The sequence below is a fragment of the Halyomorpha halys genome, unplaced genomic scaffold, assembly GCF_000696795.3.
Source record: "Halyomorpha halys isolate HHAL.00 unplaced genomic scaffold, Hhal_1.1 Scaffold22.1, whole genome shotgun sequence".
In the NCBI taxonomy this organism is placed as follows: domain Eukaryota; kingdom Metazoa; phylum Arthropoda; class Insecta; order Hemiptera; family Pentatomidae; genus Halyomorpha; species Halyomorpha halys.
In genome coordinates, this window is record NW_027104816.1 from 852,499 (window position 1) to 866,133 (window position 13,635).

Below are 13,635 nucleotides of genomic sequence, written 5' to 3' on the forward strand. Positions count from 1 at the left end.
TCACAATCTTATAGTTATAACATTTAACATGGTAAAACATTTAACATTTAACACAAAATCATGAATACCCCTAATGTTGGGGGAAACGTCGGCAAATAAAGAGTTGTTACTATTTTTGTTCCCTTTTGACTGCACACCTGACAATCTTCTTTATAATTTTAAATTATACGGTCAATTATTTATAGATAAAATAAGTTATTTATATATATATTTTTTTATTTTTAAAATGACACAATACGATCCAATTTACTTATAGTGAAAAGACATCATAACTGCACCTACACATACTATCTTCCCAGCCTATGTACATTTCACACAGTGCAATCTACATCGCAAACTAAAATGCCCTATTGATAAGTTTTACCAAATCTGCAAGAAGTATCCCAACATAGCTATACATCATTCACACATTCCTACAAATAATTAAATTCCCAGTTGCAGGCCTACCTTCTAAGCCATAACCCCTGATGATGACCTGAAACTCAGGTCGAAACGTCGGCATAAAATAAATAAATATGGTTTTATTTATTTATGTTGTTCTTTGCTGACCGCACTCCCCGACAAACTTTTCCAATCATTAATCTACGGTCAAATATCTACACCTCATTATAAATTCCTGAAAGTTGAAAAATACAGTGGTTATAATATAATTTGGTTCAGTCCAGATGGTTTTCCACTATAGGTAATACGGATCAGAGATTGAGTCAGATTAGAAATTAAAAAAAATGAAATTATTAATAAAATAGATTTCAAATAATTATTTTTCAGTAACTTATTGAATATTAATATGTATAAGAATACGGTAATACAAAAAGTCTATATTTTACAAAATTAACCAATAAACTTATCAGATTGATGGAGATTCTTAGAGGGATTCCAATTCATAATCAACGATAAATTTCCTAATTTCTTTGTTCATCTCGGGATCATTTACTCCATGGTTGATTTCTAAAGATGTCAAAATAGTTTCACAAGGTTCATTCCATTAATGATCGATGATAACCCGCAAGCCGCCGGCCTGGAAGATCCCTCAGACCGCATTTTCCTACCTGGAGCTGGATAATTAGCCTTCAATTACACGCTAAATCAATTAGCATTACTAGTGGAGCTAATTGACAAAGCGTAGAAACTGAAGCTGGCCCTAAATGGAGAGAGCTCGCCTGACCCAGATGGCACTCCGGGGGATGACCATTACTTGGAGTTGGTAATGGCGAAGACTACGGTGGCTTTCTCCAAAGAGGAAGGAGTGCTTTGTCGGAGAACGAAGCTCGCTGTACAATGTGTGTGCTTGTATTGTGAAGAGGACAATCGATCTCCAAGTGTGGGCATTGTGTCCTAACAGGTGTTATAATCCACAGAGTCTGCAGAGGTTGTCGCTTCAATTATAGCGAAGGATCGTTAGCGAATGCAATATATTAGCTACGATATGACGTACGCATTCACAAACGAGGCAGTCCATTGTGAAGCACAAAAGAATTTCCAACATATTGTTTCGAGGATAGGATACATACCTGCTATATCTGTAGCTAAGGAACATTTTTATTTCTAGTATATCACATCTACTAAATAAAGATTCATTAATTTATTTATAAAAAAAAAATAATAACAAATTTGAGCTTGGTAATTATTTAAATTATTGAAAAGTAGTTATTTAAACAATCTGCCACAATATTGGGAAATACGTAATACTAATAATTAGGCACATTCACACCATAATACTAAAGAAAACAAAAAATGAATACATTTTTCTTTATATTGATTAAAAAAAACAGGGTTTTTTTTCAAACAACCTTTATACAAGGTGATTTTATTTTATTTTTTATGAGCCTGTTTATATATACAAGGAGGGATTATCTACAGGTTACCACCCTATTCTAACCATGGAGAGTGGGATTAAGATTCATTTCGTGAGACCGCCACAGAAATAAAAGTCGATCCCCCTACCAGATTCGAAACGGCGCAAAATGAATTTTCACGAACTTCTATGTTATTCAGGGTTATAAATTCAATGGAATACTTTTTTTTTTTTAATTTTAATATATTTAAGTATAAAAATATAAAACTTAATTTTTCCATGATTAAAATCTTTTTCCCTATAAATAAAATTCTATTCTGATTCATATTAGTTAATTTGATGATTGTTATCTCCTTATTTTGTTTACGCCTTCCAAGACCCCTGACTTGGATGTATACATATTGGACCGTCTTTGGTCCAATATGTATACTATTTTAAGGAGAAATAGTCTCATCGCAATGGTCAATAAAGGTCATTTTTTCTGGTCTATCAAAAATGACTAAAAACGACTATTTTCAATATTAAATTAGAAGTGATCCTAGAAATTTAGAAATATATCTCAAGAAACAAACCTACTTTTGAAAAATCATCGTACCTCAACTTTTTTGTTACTGACAGCCGAAATATTTTTTATTGGGAAGTTTAAAACAAAATAACAACAACTAGCAAAACCCTACCTTATTTTACTATTTATTTTCTTACTATGTCAAATTATTTTTAGTTGTTATTTCATCTTTTTAGCCCTGGTGAAGCTCAACAAAGTGGGACAAAACGTAATAATTAAATAATTATTTAAATATAAAATAAGTTTTGCTTATTTCTGTATCATTACTGACCACATCCCGTATCATTTTCTCCTCATATTTTTTTTTTTTTTAATTTTTAATCTGAAACACTATGCGATTCACTTTAATTATAGAGAAAAGACATCAGAACTAAACCAAGCAGTCCTGATGGTTTTCCACTATAGGTAATTTGGATCAAAGAGTGAGTCAGACAATAAATAAAAAATTATGGAATTATTAATAAAATAAATTTAAAAAAATTATTTTTATGATTAAAATCTTTTTTCCTATAAATAAAATGCTATTCTGATTAATAGTAGTTAATTTGATGATTGTTCTCTCCTTATTTTGTGTACGCCTTCCAAGACCACTGACTTCATACTTCTTTGGTCCAATATGTATACTATTTTATGGAAAAAGTTTCATCACAAAGGTCAATAAAGATCATTTTTTCTGGTCTATCAAAAATGAGCAAAAACTAATATTTCCAATATTAAATTGGAAGTGATCCTAGAAATTTAGAAATATATCTCAAGAAACAAACCTATTTTTGAAAAATCATCGTACCTCAACTTACGTTGTTACTCACTTAGCCAAAATATTTTTTTGTTGGGAAGTTTAAAACCAAATAACAACAACTAGCAAAAACTCACATTTTCCAAATGCCGAAACAACGTCTGTAAGATTATGTCTACGACTGGTTGTTGGTAGAACAAATTACGGTGAATTCGTTTATAGGTATTTGAGTGTAAGAACACTGATTATTAGTGCCAACCAAGTTGGCACTTTAACTCGCTCGGCTATGAATGTCCCACAAGGAGAGTTTTCCTAATTAAAGGTACCCATTTTATAGAGCCTGGGCGGGCTCCAGGAAGACTCCTGAACTCATACCAGAGTACTAAATACGACTGGGACAGAATTTTCTGGCTCTTTTCGATCTTCATTTTAAGAACTAGGTTTTTGTTGTTTTTTTCAGTTCTTAAGAGCTTTTTTTTTTATCTTTTTTCAACAAACAGGTCGTTTGCATACAGCGGGAATAGTAGAAACGAAGTTTATAGATAAGTTTTGTTCTTGGAGAAACCACGATAGATGTCAATACAGACCTACTAATATAGTTCTCCTGCCTCAGAAGGAGAGAAACTCCGAGTTTCTACGACTGCACGGCGATTACCCAACACCCGGCATAAGGTGGCCTATGTCCCAGCCCATTATGCATTCTGTCCGGACCTATCTGTCCAATAATAGAATCCGTCAAGGGAGCCAGTGACAGAGGGCTTCCGCTTTCTTAATCAGGCTACTGTCACTCCTTCTTGTGTAATGTCTTTTAGGGAGCACCGTGCACTTACCAAAGGCAGAGCTGAGGGCACCCTCCATTACTTTCTGAGTAGCTTGGGGTTATAAATGACGCGCTTGTAAAAAACAATAATTAAATTAATATGAGAAAAATAAAAAATCATGAATTACTACTTAAAACTTTCTTTATTTAAAATACAAAGAAGATGGTCAGGGTTGCGACCAAAAACAAAGTCTTTTGAAGAGTTTGTAAAGCTATAATCTTGAACAGCCCTGATGAAGCCCTACAAAGTGGGGCGAAATGTCGGATAAAAAATATTCGAAAACCATTTTTGATCTTTTTGACCGTGACCCTGACCATCTTCTTTATATTACGGCCATTTATTATTTATTTATTTATGTACGTCGATTATTATTATGAATCACTGGATGCCCTCAATGAGCCGACGAGGTAAACGTAGTACTGGTCAGGGTAACTACTGAAGACACTATTGCTTTCTCACTTTATAAAGAGTACAGCAACTTTTAAAAATATATAGTACGATTGTGAAAACTTACAGCTAAACAAACTTTTAACGGGCTGTTGTGTTATTGGTAGAAAATATGTCCGACATTTATTACTGCTTGATCTACTAGGTTCCTATCATATATTACACGAGTAAGGTAGAAAAAAGTCAGTTATTTCACCCCAATTTTTGTTTATTGTATTAAAAACTATGTATAATTACTAGTCAAAACTGATAAGTCTGATAAGTATAATAATGATATTTATTTATTTTGGGATTGATCCCTTTAGAATTATTTACAAGCGTCAAAATTAGGCTTTAGAACCTTAGATGAAATTACAAGATGTCATAAAATAAAATAATAAAATGGATTAAAAAATATACAAATAAAAACCATAATTAACAGAATATATAAAATAATGATAAAACAAATACAATAAAACCACTTGTCATATCATAAAACATAAGATAGTAAAGAAAAAGAAAAAAAAATGAAAAAAATCAAATACAATTAAACTAAAAAGTAATAAATGAAAAGATATAATTTCTGCTAGTGTACATATTTACCATTATAAACGAATATCTAAGACATAAAATACAGAATTTATTTATTTTCTTAGTGCTTTTTTTGATACTTTCAATTGTTATTCTTCCGGAATTGGGTGTTCAGAAGGTAGTCGAAGATACGGGATTTGAAGATTGGAAGGGTATTAGAAAGGAGGGAGTAGAATTCCATAGGGAAAAGGAACGGATGAGGAAAGATCTACTAAAGGCTGCGGTTCGATGGGCAGTTTCATAGAATATCTGCAGATCATTCATCGGATATCTGAGATGTACGATGGACCGCGGGATTGGATAACTTGAGATAGAAAGGAAATATTTACGACGATTTACTTTAAACGATGTTTTGGGGGGTTTTCTAATATTGGATGTAGTTTCAGTGATATGGATCTCCGAATGAAAAATTAATTTTTACCATTTTAAAAAAGCCGTCAATTTGTATTCCCCCTGTGTATACTACGTAGACTCATTAATTTTGACTAGTGATTATAAATAGTTTCCATTAAAGTAATAAAAAATTGGCGTGAAATAACTGACTTTTTTTTCCTCTTGGGATTTTGTACTTTAATTTCCTAACGAAATTCCCTTCGAAATTCTTGTACTATCACTTCATAACCAATACCACAACTTCGAAAAGCAAATTTAGCGATTTTGAACACTAACAGCTAAATATCTTTTATATAAAATTAATCATTGCTTGGTCTACTAGTCTCCTATCGATCATAGGAGTTACTGGAAACTGGAGCCTGTGATTAAAGTTGGCATTGAAGAGCAATATTCTGAGTTCCATTCAATATAATTTTATCCAACGATTACATGATCATTACTAGGGATAGGATTTTTATGTGCTAAAAAATCCGAAATATGTGCTAATAAATTGTCATATATGTAAATAATATGTATTTATAAATTTTTTATTATTCAACAATATAAATTAATAATTAATTAGTAACTTTATAACTTAAAAAAAGTTACATAAATATGTATTTATTATATAGTATATGAATAATATTTTAAAGAAATTGTGTTAAAATATGTACAAAAAACTGAACTTAGAGAAAACATTGCTGTTCAATAACAAGACATTAATTAGTAATTGTAATTAAACTAATTGGTTAATAATTACTCAGAATTAATTATAAATATAAATAAAGAATAAATCTTATTAAAAATAAAAAATAAAACTTTGGAAGAAATCAATGTTTCAGCAGGGTCGGTTACAAAATTATTCCAGATTAAATGGTCAAATAAAAATCTTCGTCGGATTGACCGCAGAATGGACTTGTACCGGCTAAAAGATCTTTCAACATCTACTGATGTTACAGGGGCATGCTTAAATGAAGCTATTCCCATTGCATCTAGTTCTTCTCGGTATTCTTTCACAGAAATCCAAATCGGCCCATCCGAATATCCGTTAAAGTCTCCTCGTATATAATTTTCAAATAATTTTTTCTTAAAGTGCTTTCATTTGGCATTACTCGGCATGTGTATTTCTCAAGAAAGGTTTTTAAGTCCGGATTGCTAATTTTGTAGATAGGAATGTCTGCCCTGACAAATGCTCGGCACAAATCTAAATACATAGTATTGGCACCTGTGGAATCTGCAGAGGAAAGAAAGAAACAGAGAATTTATTATTCCCACTGCATTTAATTTGTGTTCAAAGATGAAGACAAAGAATTTTTACGCACTATTTATGATAAATGATAAATTTCACCTTTAAGTTTATTGCGTTCTCTTGAATTTTACGTAGTTGCTGCGAAAAATGTATTTAAAATTGAACAAGTAATTCAAGGAAATATGTGATTCTGGACAAAATACCTAAAAAAATGTTAAAAATAACCAATATTTCTGAAAATATGTGATTTACTACAAAATATGTAAAAAAGGCCAAATATTTAAAAATATGTAAAATAAAAATGGCTTCGTTTGGCCAGAAATGTCTTGAAACATCTTTAGTTAGTAAGGAATAGCAGATATCATGGTCAGGTAAAAATATGTGAAAAAATAAAAATCCTATCCCTTAATCATTACATACGTTTTTGGAGAAATTATTACAATCAACTTTCATATTAATTGCTTTCTATAATAGCACGATTCAGCCAAAAGGTACTTCTTAGCCATATGTGGGAGAGATAACAATTGGTACCTTTCCACGTTGTGGGTCGAAGGATATATGTCCGCCATTCATTACAGGCCGGCCCACTGCCGACATGTCAATGCCATTGGAATTCAAGCTATGCGGATTATCAATAGTATTGAGATCATGTAGTTTTAAATACGTTAATTTACATGATACGAGTTGAAGTCTCTAATTAAGCGACTTAAAAAAATATTTTATATTTCTCAGTTGTTTTTATTTAATATTTCATGTTTCGAACCCGATATCATTCCTTTCATTATAAACTCTCTAACCACCCAAACCCACTAGTTTCTAACCTTGCTTCCTCTTCCATTCCTGGCAATCCTCCGAGGCGCCTGAAAAGAAGATGGCCTCCTGACCTTATATTGTAAAATGTTTTTAGAGTTCTACTACTGGGTAGTTTTTCTACATGCTGTATCATATCATTATCATTATGTCGTTATGATCAAATTTACTTGTTGTATTTTTTATACAGTTGTAAATATCAATAAAAAAAAAATTCATGTTTAAGTGAAGACAGTTAAGTGGATTGAGTCAAGATGGACTGATATCACTTCACCACAAATCGATATAAGGTAATAGTGGTTCGAATCTTTGTCCACAATAAACTTTAGAATAACTCGACCGATTTACATGCTGTTTTTTTTTTTCTTAACATTATGTGTTGCTATGAGAAGGTGCAAAGAAACTGAAATCGGTCAGCAAAAATACACAAATCAACGAAACTTATTTATTTGGGTCGACGTTTCGACCTGAATCGGTCAACTTTTACCCGTATCAAATACATTTAATCCATTTCCATCCTCAAATCAAAGAAAGATATAGTTTCTAAACAGGTTTTAGGCAGGTTTAATTCAAATAAATAAAGATAGAGTGGCATGAGACTGGAAAGTAAGCTAGTTTAGGGTTAGGCTTCAGTGACAACAAAATTTATATTACAAAGAACAATCTTTTTTTATTTCTTTTTTCTTACAGTCCCATATAAACAGTAGCGGTTTCCTTCCGGTATACATACGTTATTGCTTAACAACCACAAAGCTAAATATCATGTGGGCATAGTTGTTATGACGTGACCAGTGCGTAGCAACTAACTATTGTGGAGACTTTAACGCTTAACCATGCGGCGACTTCAACGGTCGGCTGGGAAGTAGTCGCTCCAAAAAGCAGTCATTAAGAAGGACTACGGTCTGCGTGGGCGGTGAAGAGGCGGGGATCACTGACTCCATCCTTCTTCCATCGGCGGTTAATTCTCTTTAGAAATATGTACTACTATTTAATAAGCATTCAACTTCTCAGTCATTCTGAACAAGGGTGTACCCAGGATCAGAACTAAGAGGGTAAGCCATAGTTAATTAGGTTGTGACATTTCAACACGGAGAATGAAACCAAAATTTTAAGAACATTGTCGCAGTGCTTTATTAGTTAATACAATTAGTATTTGTTTGAATTTTTGTTTTTTAAAGACGTCTTCCACTTTAGAAGAATTGTTTTAGAGAAAAGAAAGCCAATACTTAATCTCAGAAAAACAAGATTTAATAAAAATACAAAAAAAAAATCTTTCTTAGAGATATTAAAAAAAATATATAGATATTGAATATATAACTACTTCAAGAGGAAAGGGATTATTTAATCACTCTCTAAAAGCAAAGCTAGGTTTTTTGGAGGTGTTAGTGTGTTAGTATTAGTGAGTGAGCGTGTTGTTTTATGTAAGCTGGTGTTGTTGCAATCGTAGGCGCAACACCGGATCTATGCACCACTACCGGTACAACATAGTTCGCCCATTTCTTCTACAGTTCTCTACTGAGATAATGTTGCGAAGCAAATCTTATTCATGTCAATCATTCGTTCTTAAGGCGATGCAATAATTTCACCATATATGTTAAATATTATACACTTTTTGGGAAATTGAGAAAATGCCAGAGGAATTGAGAGAATCACTACTTATTCCAGTTCACAAAAAGGGGCAGAGGACGGATTGTAATAGCTATCAAAGAATCTCACTCCTTCCTCTATGTTATCAAATATTTACGTTAATCCTAAGTAGTTCGAATAACGAAATACGCTAAAGAAAATTATCGGATATTATCAATGTGATTTTAAGCCAAATCGTTGAAATATTGATAAAATGTTTTCATCACGTCAAACGTTATAGAAAAAGTTGGAATACACCGAGGAAATTCATCAGCTCTATACATTTATACTGTTATTTACAAATGCGAAACCTGGCCTTCTACACTATGGAAAGAACAACGCCTTAAGGTTTTTGAAAATCAAGTATTTGAACGAAAAAAAGACGAGTCAACTTGAAAATTTAGAAGACTAAACAAACCTATAATTCAGGTTATAGCAATGTGTCGAATGAAGGGCGTGTAAAGTCGTGGGATTCATAAAACATCATATATTTTCATTATGCACACTACCTATTGGAAAAGAATAGAGAAAAAAAAATACCAAAAAATCAGGTAGCGATTTTTTTTTTCTAACTTTATAAGATGCAACTACGAATTTGATAACCTTTGTGAAGATTCAATCCTCTCCCTTTGAGGGCAGGAATTTAACTACTCATTTGCAAGGGAGTCATATCTGTGTTACCCCTGTTTAAAGTACCTAAATACATATATGACCATATTTATATTTAACGAAGGAATAGCTATATGATGTATATTTTCATACATACATTTTCATTCCAAATAATTTACTTTTATTTTTTTTTAATTTTGATTTTTACTGCGTCATAACATCGGTAAGTATTCCATTTTACGGGGGTATTGTTAGTTTTTACAGCTAATTCTGTACTTTCCTTTGTTATGGTGTACATTCTTTTCGAATTCTGATAGCAGATCAGACAAATACACATAGGGTATCCGATTTTTGATCTGATGAAAAATTTGCTAATACGGATTCCTCTTAAGATGTGACTTAGTATCAGAATCCGCAAAAAAACAAAACAAAAAAAAACATTTCTCAGGAAATTGGAGCACTTAGGTGCATTAGAGTGCGAAAAAACATTATTATCCTCACACTGTTCCTTATAAGACAGCGAAAATCAGATCTGAATTATTGTAGAGGTTAAACGTGAACCTGTAAACTGGGATACAATGTTTATCTGAAACAATATATCTTGGTATCTTCATGATACATAAAGAAATGTAAAAAACAAAATAATTTATAAGGAAATGTTCTTCAGGTTAACCGGATACCCAAAAGGACTAAAACAAAATAATCTTTATTTAATGAAATCATAAGGCAATGAAAATTTTGATGAATTCTAGTTGGCATCCTTTTTTAAAAAGAGCTATAATATTAAAAAAGGTTTTTTTTCTGACCCGATATAATACTGACTTTTCCTATTCTTGGGCTCATGGCCTATGTTATCATATAAGGCATTGGCCTATCATATAATTCATCTCATCATCATCATATTTATATCTAGGTAGTAGTTTTTATAATATTTGATATAAGTGGAGCAGTTTTTATGATATTTGCATATAAATATGAATTTTGCTTAAGAATTTCTGTCCGAACAAATAAAAATCAATTTATTTTAGCAAATATGAAAAATACTATTCCTACGAAGATAAATGTTATAAACTATTTTACAGAAAATTAAACAAGCTTTAATTTTAGCGCTAATAGACATCTGTACGTCTCATGGTTCTAGAGATAAAGATTTTTCAAATTAATTCACTAACGACAGATTTTTCAGTACATTTTTTATGAAATGTAGCTTTTAAAAGAACGTGTTGTAGATAGTTTCAAAGATATAGAGCTCCGAATGAATTCTTAAAATTCCTAGTCGTTCAATAATATTATAAAAACTACTACTCCTACGAAGATAAGTGTCATTAACTACTTTATAGTACATTAAAACTCAAAAACGTTGTACGAACGACTAGAAATTATCATTTTGTGAATTTATTTTGTCAAATATCATAAAAAATACTACTCCTACAAAGATAAATGTTGGCTGAACCGAAATATAATATTGACAAATGTTAAATTAATAAACCGTAGAATAGGGCAATAGATAAGGCAACAACCGGACGTTAGTTCCTCTAACCTTGAGTAAGAAAAGGTCCAGTTCATTTTTGGTTATGAAAGTCAGGCGTTAAAGTCTCCACCTTGTCAAATAGACATTGAAGGCCGTGGATTTATGCAAGTAATGGCCAAACCGTCAAATTGAATATTTCTGAAAGTTTCAATATGTCTTTATAATTGATTATCAAAATAAAAAAATTAAATTACAGACAGAAGGTAAACGGTTTATAAATTTGAGATTTAGTTGGTATGTCTAAATTATTTAAAACTGTTTTTAAATATAATTTATCAACCTGAAATTAGGCCAGTGTACAATTATCAATTTTTGTGATATAGTTATAATTTAATCAAATTTTCGTAGTAATTTATAAAAATAAAACAACTCGAGCAGTTGTAATAATACAAATATAAATAACAAATATACCTTGTGATTGTATAGTCCTGACGACAAAGACAAAATATACGACGACTTTGTATAACGACGAGAATCCAGACCTGAGAGCGCACATGATCACTCACTCCACTCGCATGACGGCACACTACTGAAGGGCGTGCTTCTAGTGACGTCACTAACGGTCTATCCCCACCACCCTCCACTCCGCCCCCCGACACACTGCCCTCCACCCCCTCGCTTCCACTATCGATTTGTTTTGGAATCGACCTTAGGACTCTTGACAAGAAAACAAATAGTACAAGAGCCTGGAAGAAAAAAAAGGCAGTTATTTCACCCCAATTTTTGATTACTTTAATGAAAACTATGTATAATTACTGGTCAAAATTGATGAGTCTGCCAAGTATAGGTAGGGGGAATAAAAAATGGCGGCTGTTTCAAAATCTTAAAAAAACATTAATTTTTCATTCGGAGCTCTATATCTTAAATAACTACTGAAAGATGAGTAGTTAGTTAATTTATTTTGAGAAATCTATATTTCAGGAACTATGTGACGTACAGATGTCCATTAGCACTCAAATCAAAGCTAGTTTAATGGACTATACAGAAGTTTATGACCTTTACCTTCGTAGGAATAGTAGTTTTCATGATATTTGCTAAAATAAATTGATTTATATTTGTTCGGACAATAAGTTTGATTTATGAAAAACTTATTGTTACTGTTATTATTCAGAAACCATTGGACGCACAGATGTCTGCCAGCACTCAAATTAAAGCTAGTTAAATTTAATACAAAATATTTAATTATGTTTATCTTTGTAGGAGTAGTAGTTTTTATGATATTTGACAAAATAAACTCACAAAATGTTGATTTCTGATTTTTTTGATTTTTGAAAAAATATATCTCTAGACCCATTAGACGGACATATGTCTGCCATCACTAAAAATAAAGAAAATTTAACTAACTATAAAGTAGTTTATGACACATATCTTCGTAGGGGTAGAGGTTTCACATATGAATATAAATTTTCCCCCTACCTGTACTCGGTTGACTCATCAATTTTTACTTTTCTATTAAGTAATAAAAAAATTGAGGTGAGATAACTGCCTTTTTTCTCCTCTTGGGCTCTTGTACTATTATTCTGATGCTATTCCATAATAGGATTTCACTAAAAGTTCCAAAATAGGATTCCTGCTGTTTTCATTACAGGGAATCGTAAGGTAATCGGGAATCGGGGTAAATAAATTATACTTTATTAGGTTGTAGCTCTATTTTGTCTTTGTCATTCGTATTTTTTAAATTTTATTTTTGCCAAAAAGACCTTTTGTTTTGAATTTTATTTATTGTGTTATTTTAACCCATCTATTATATTATATGCTTCACTCACAAAATGTTAATTTCTAGTTGTTCGTATAAAATGTTGGATATTTGAAAAAATATATCTCTAGATCCATAAGACACACATATGTCTGCCAACTAACTACTGAACTTTCAGTACGTCCCATACAACATTTTTCCGAAACGTTGCTTTTTAAAAAGCTATATCTCGATTTTTTAACGAAAATAACTCTATTAGGGCTCATATTTTAGCAAATTTACTATTCTTTAAATGACATTCTCTTAGGTTTTCTTGTGTTTTTCCTACTTTTTAAGATATAGAGCTCCGAATGAAAGTTTTTTTTATGGCTTTGAAACAGCCGCCATTTTCTATTCCACTTACCTATACTTGGCAAACTCATCAATTTTGCCTAGTAATTATACATAGTTTTCAATAATGTAATCAAAAATTGGGGTGAAATAACTGCCTTTTTTCTCCTCTTAGGTTCTTGTACTAAAAGTGGTGCGATCATTAAGTGGATAACCTCAAGGTAATGCGGAGGTGGGGAGGGATCGCAAAAAAATTCAATTAAATCTAAAAATTTGAGCTACTAAAAATTAATTCGAAATGACTTGTAATAAGGTGACACTGTGTTAAGGCAATATACTACTTACACCAAGACCCTGGTTCGAATCCGACAGGGGCAGTTAATTATTCTCTGTTTCGCTATAGCCGTGAATCAACCCTGAGGCCTCTGGAGTCCTCCTGAGGCCCACTCAGCCTCATAAAGTGGTACTGGTACTTGGT

General features: G+C 31.9%; 1 protein-coding gene across 1 annotated transcript in view; it reads right to left on the reverse strand.

The window, feature by feature from the left end:
- The window catches only part of fw (furrowed), a 290,787-nt gene extending 279,113 nt beyond the window's left edge, over window positions 1-11,674 (reverse strand). The window contains exon 1 of the mRNA XM_014422820.2: window positions 11,543-11,674. Within this exon, the coding sequence (XP_014278306.1) occupies window positions 11,543-11,627 (85 nt within the window). The 5' untranslated portion in view covers window positions 11,628-11,674. The remainder of the gene's footprint in view (window positions 1-11,542) is intronic.
- Window positions 11,675-13,635: the final 1,961 nt, after the last annotated feature.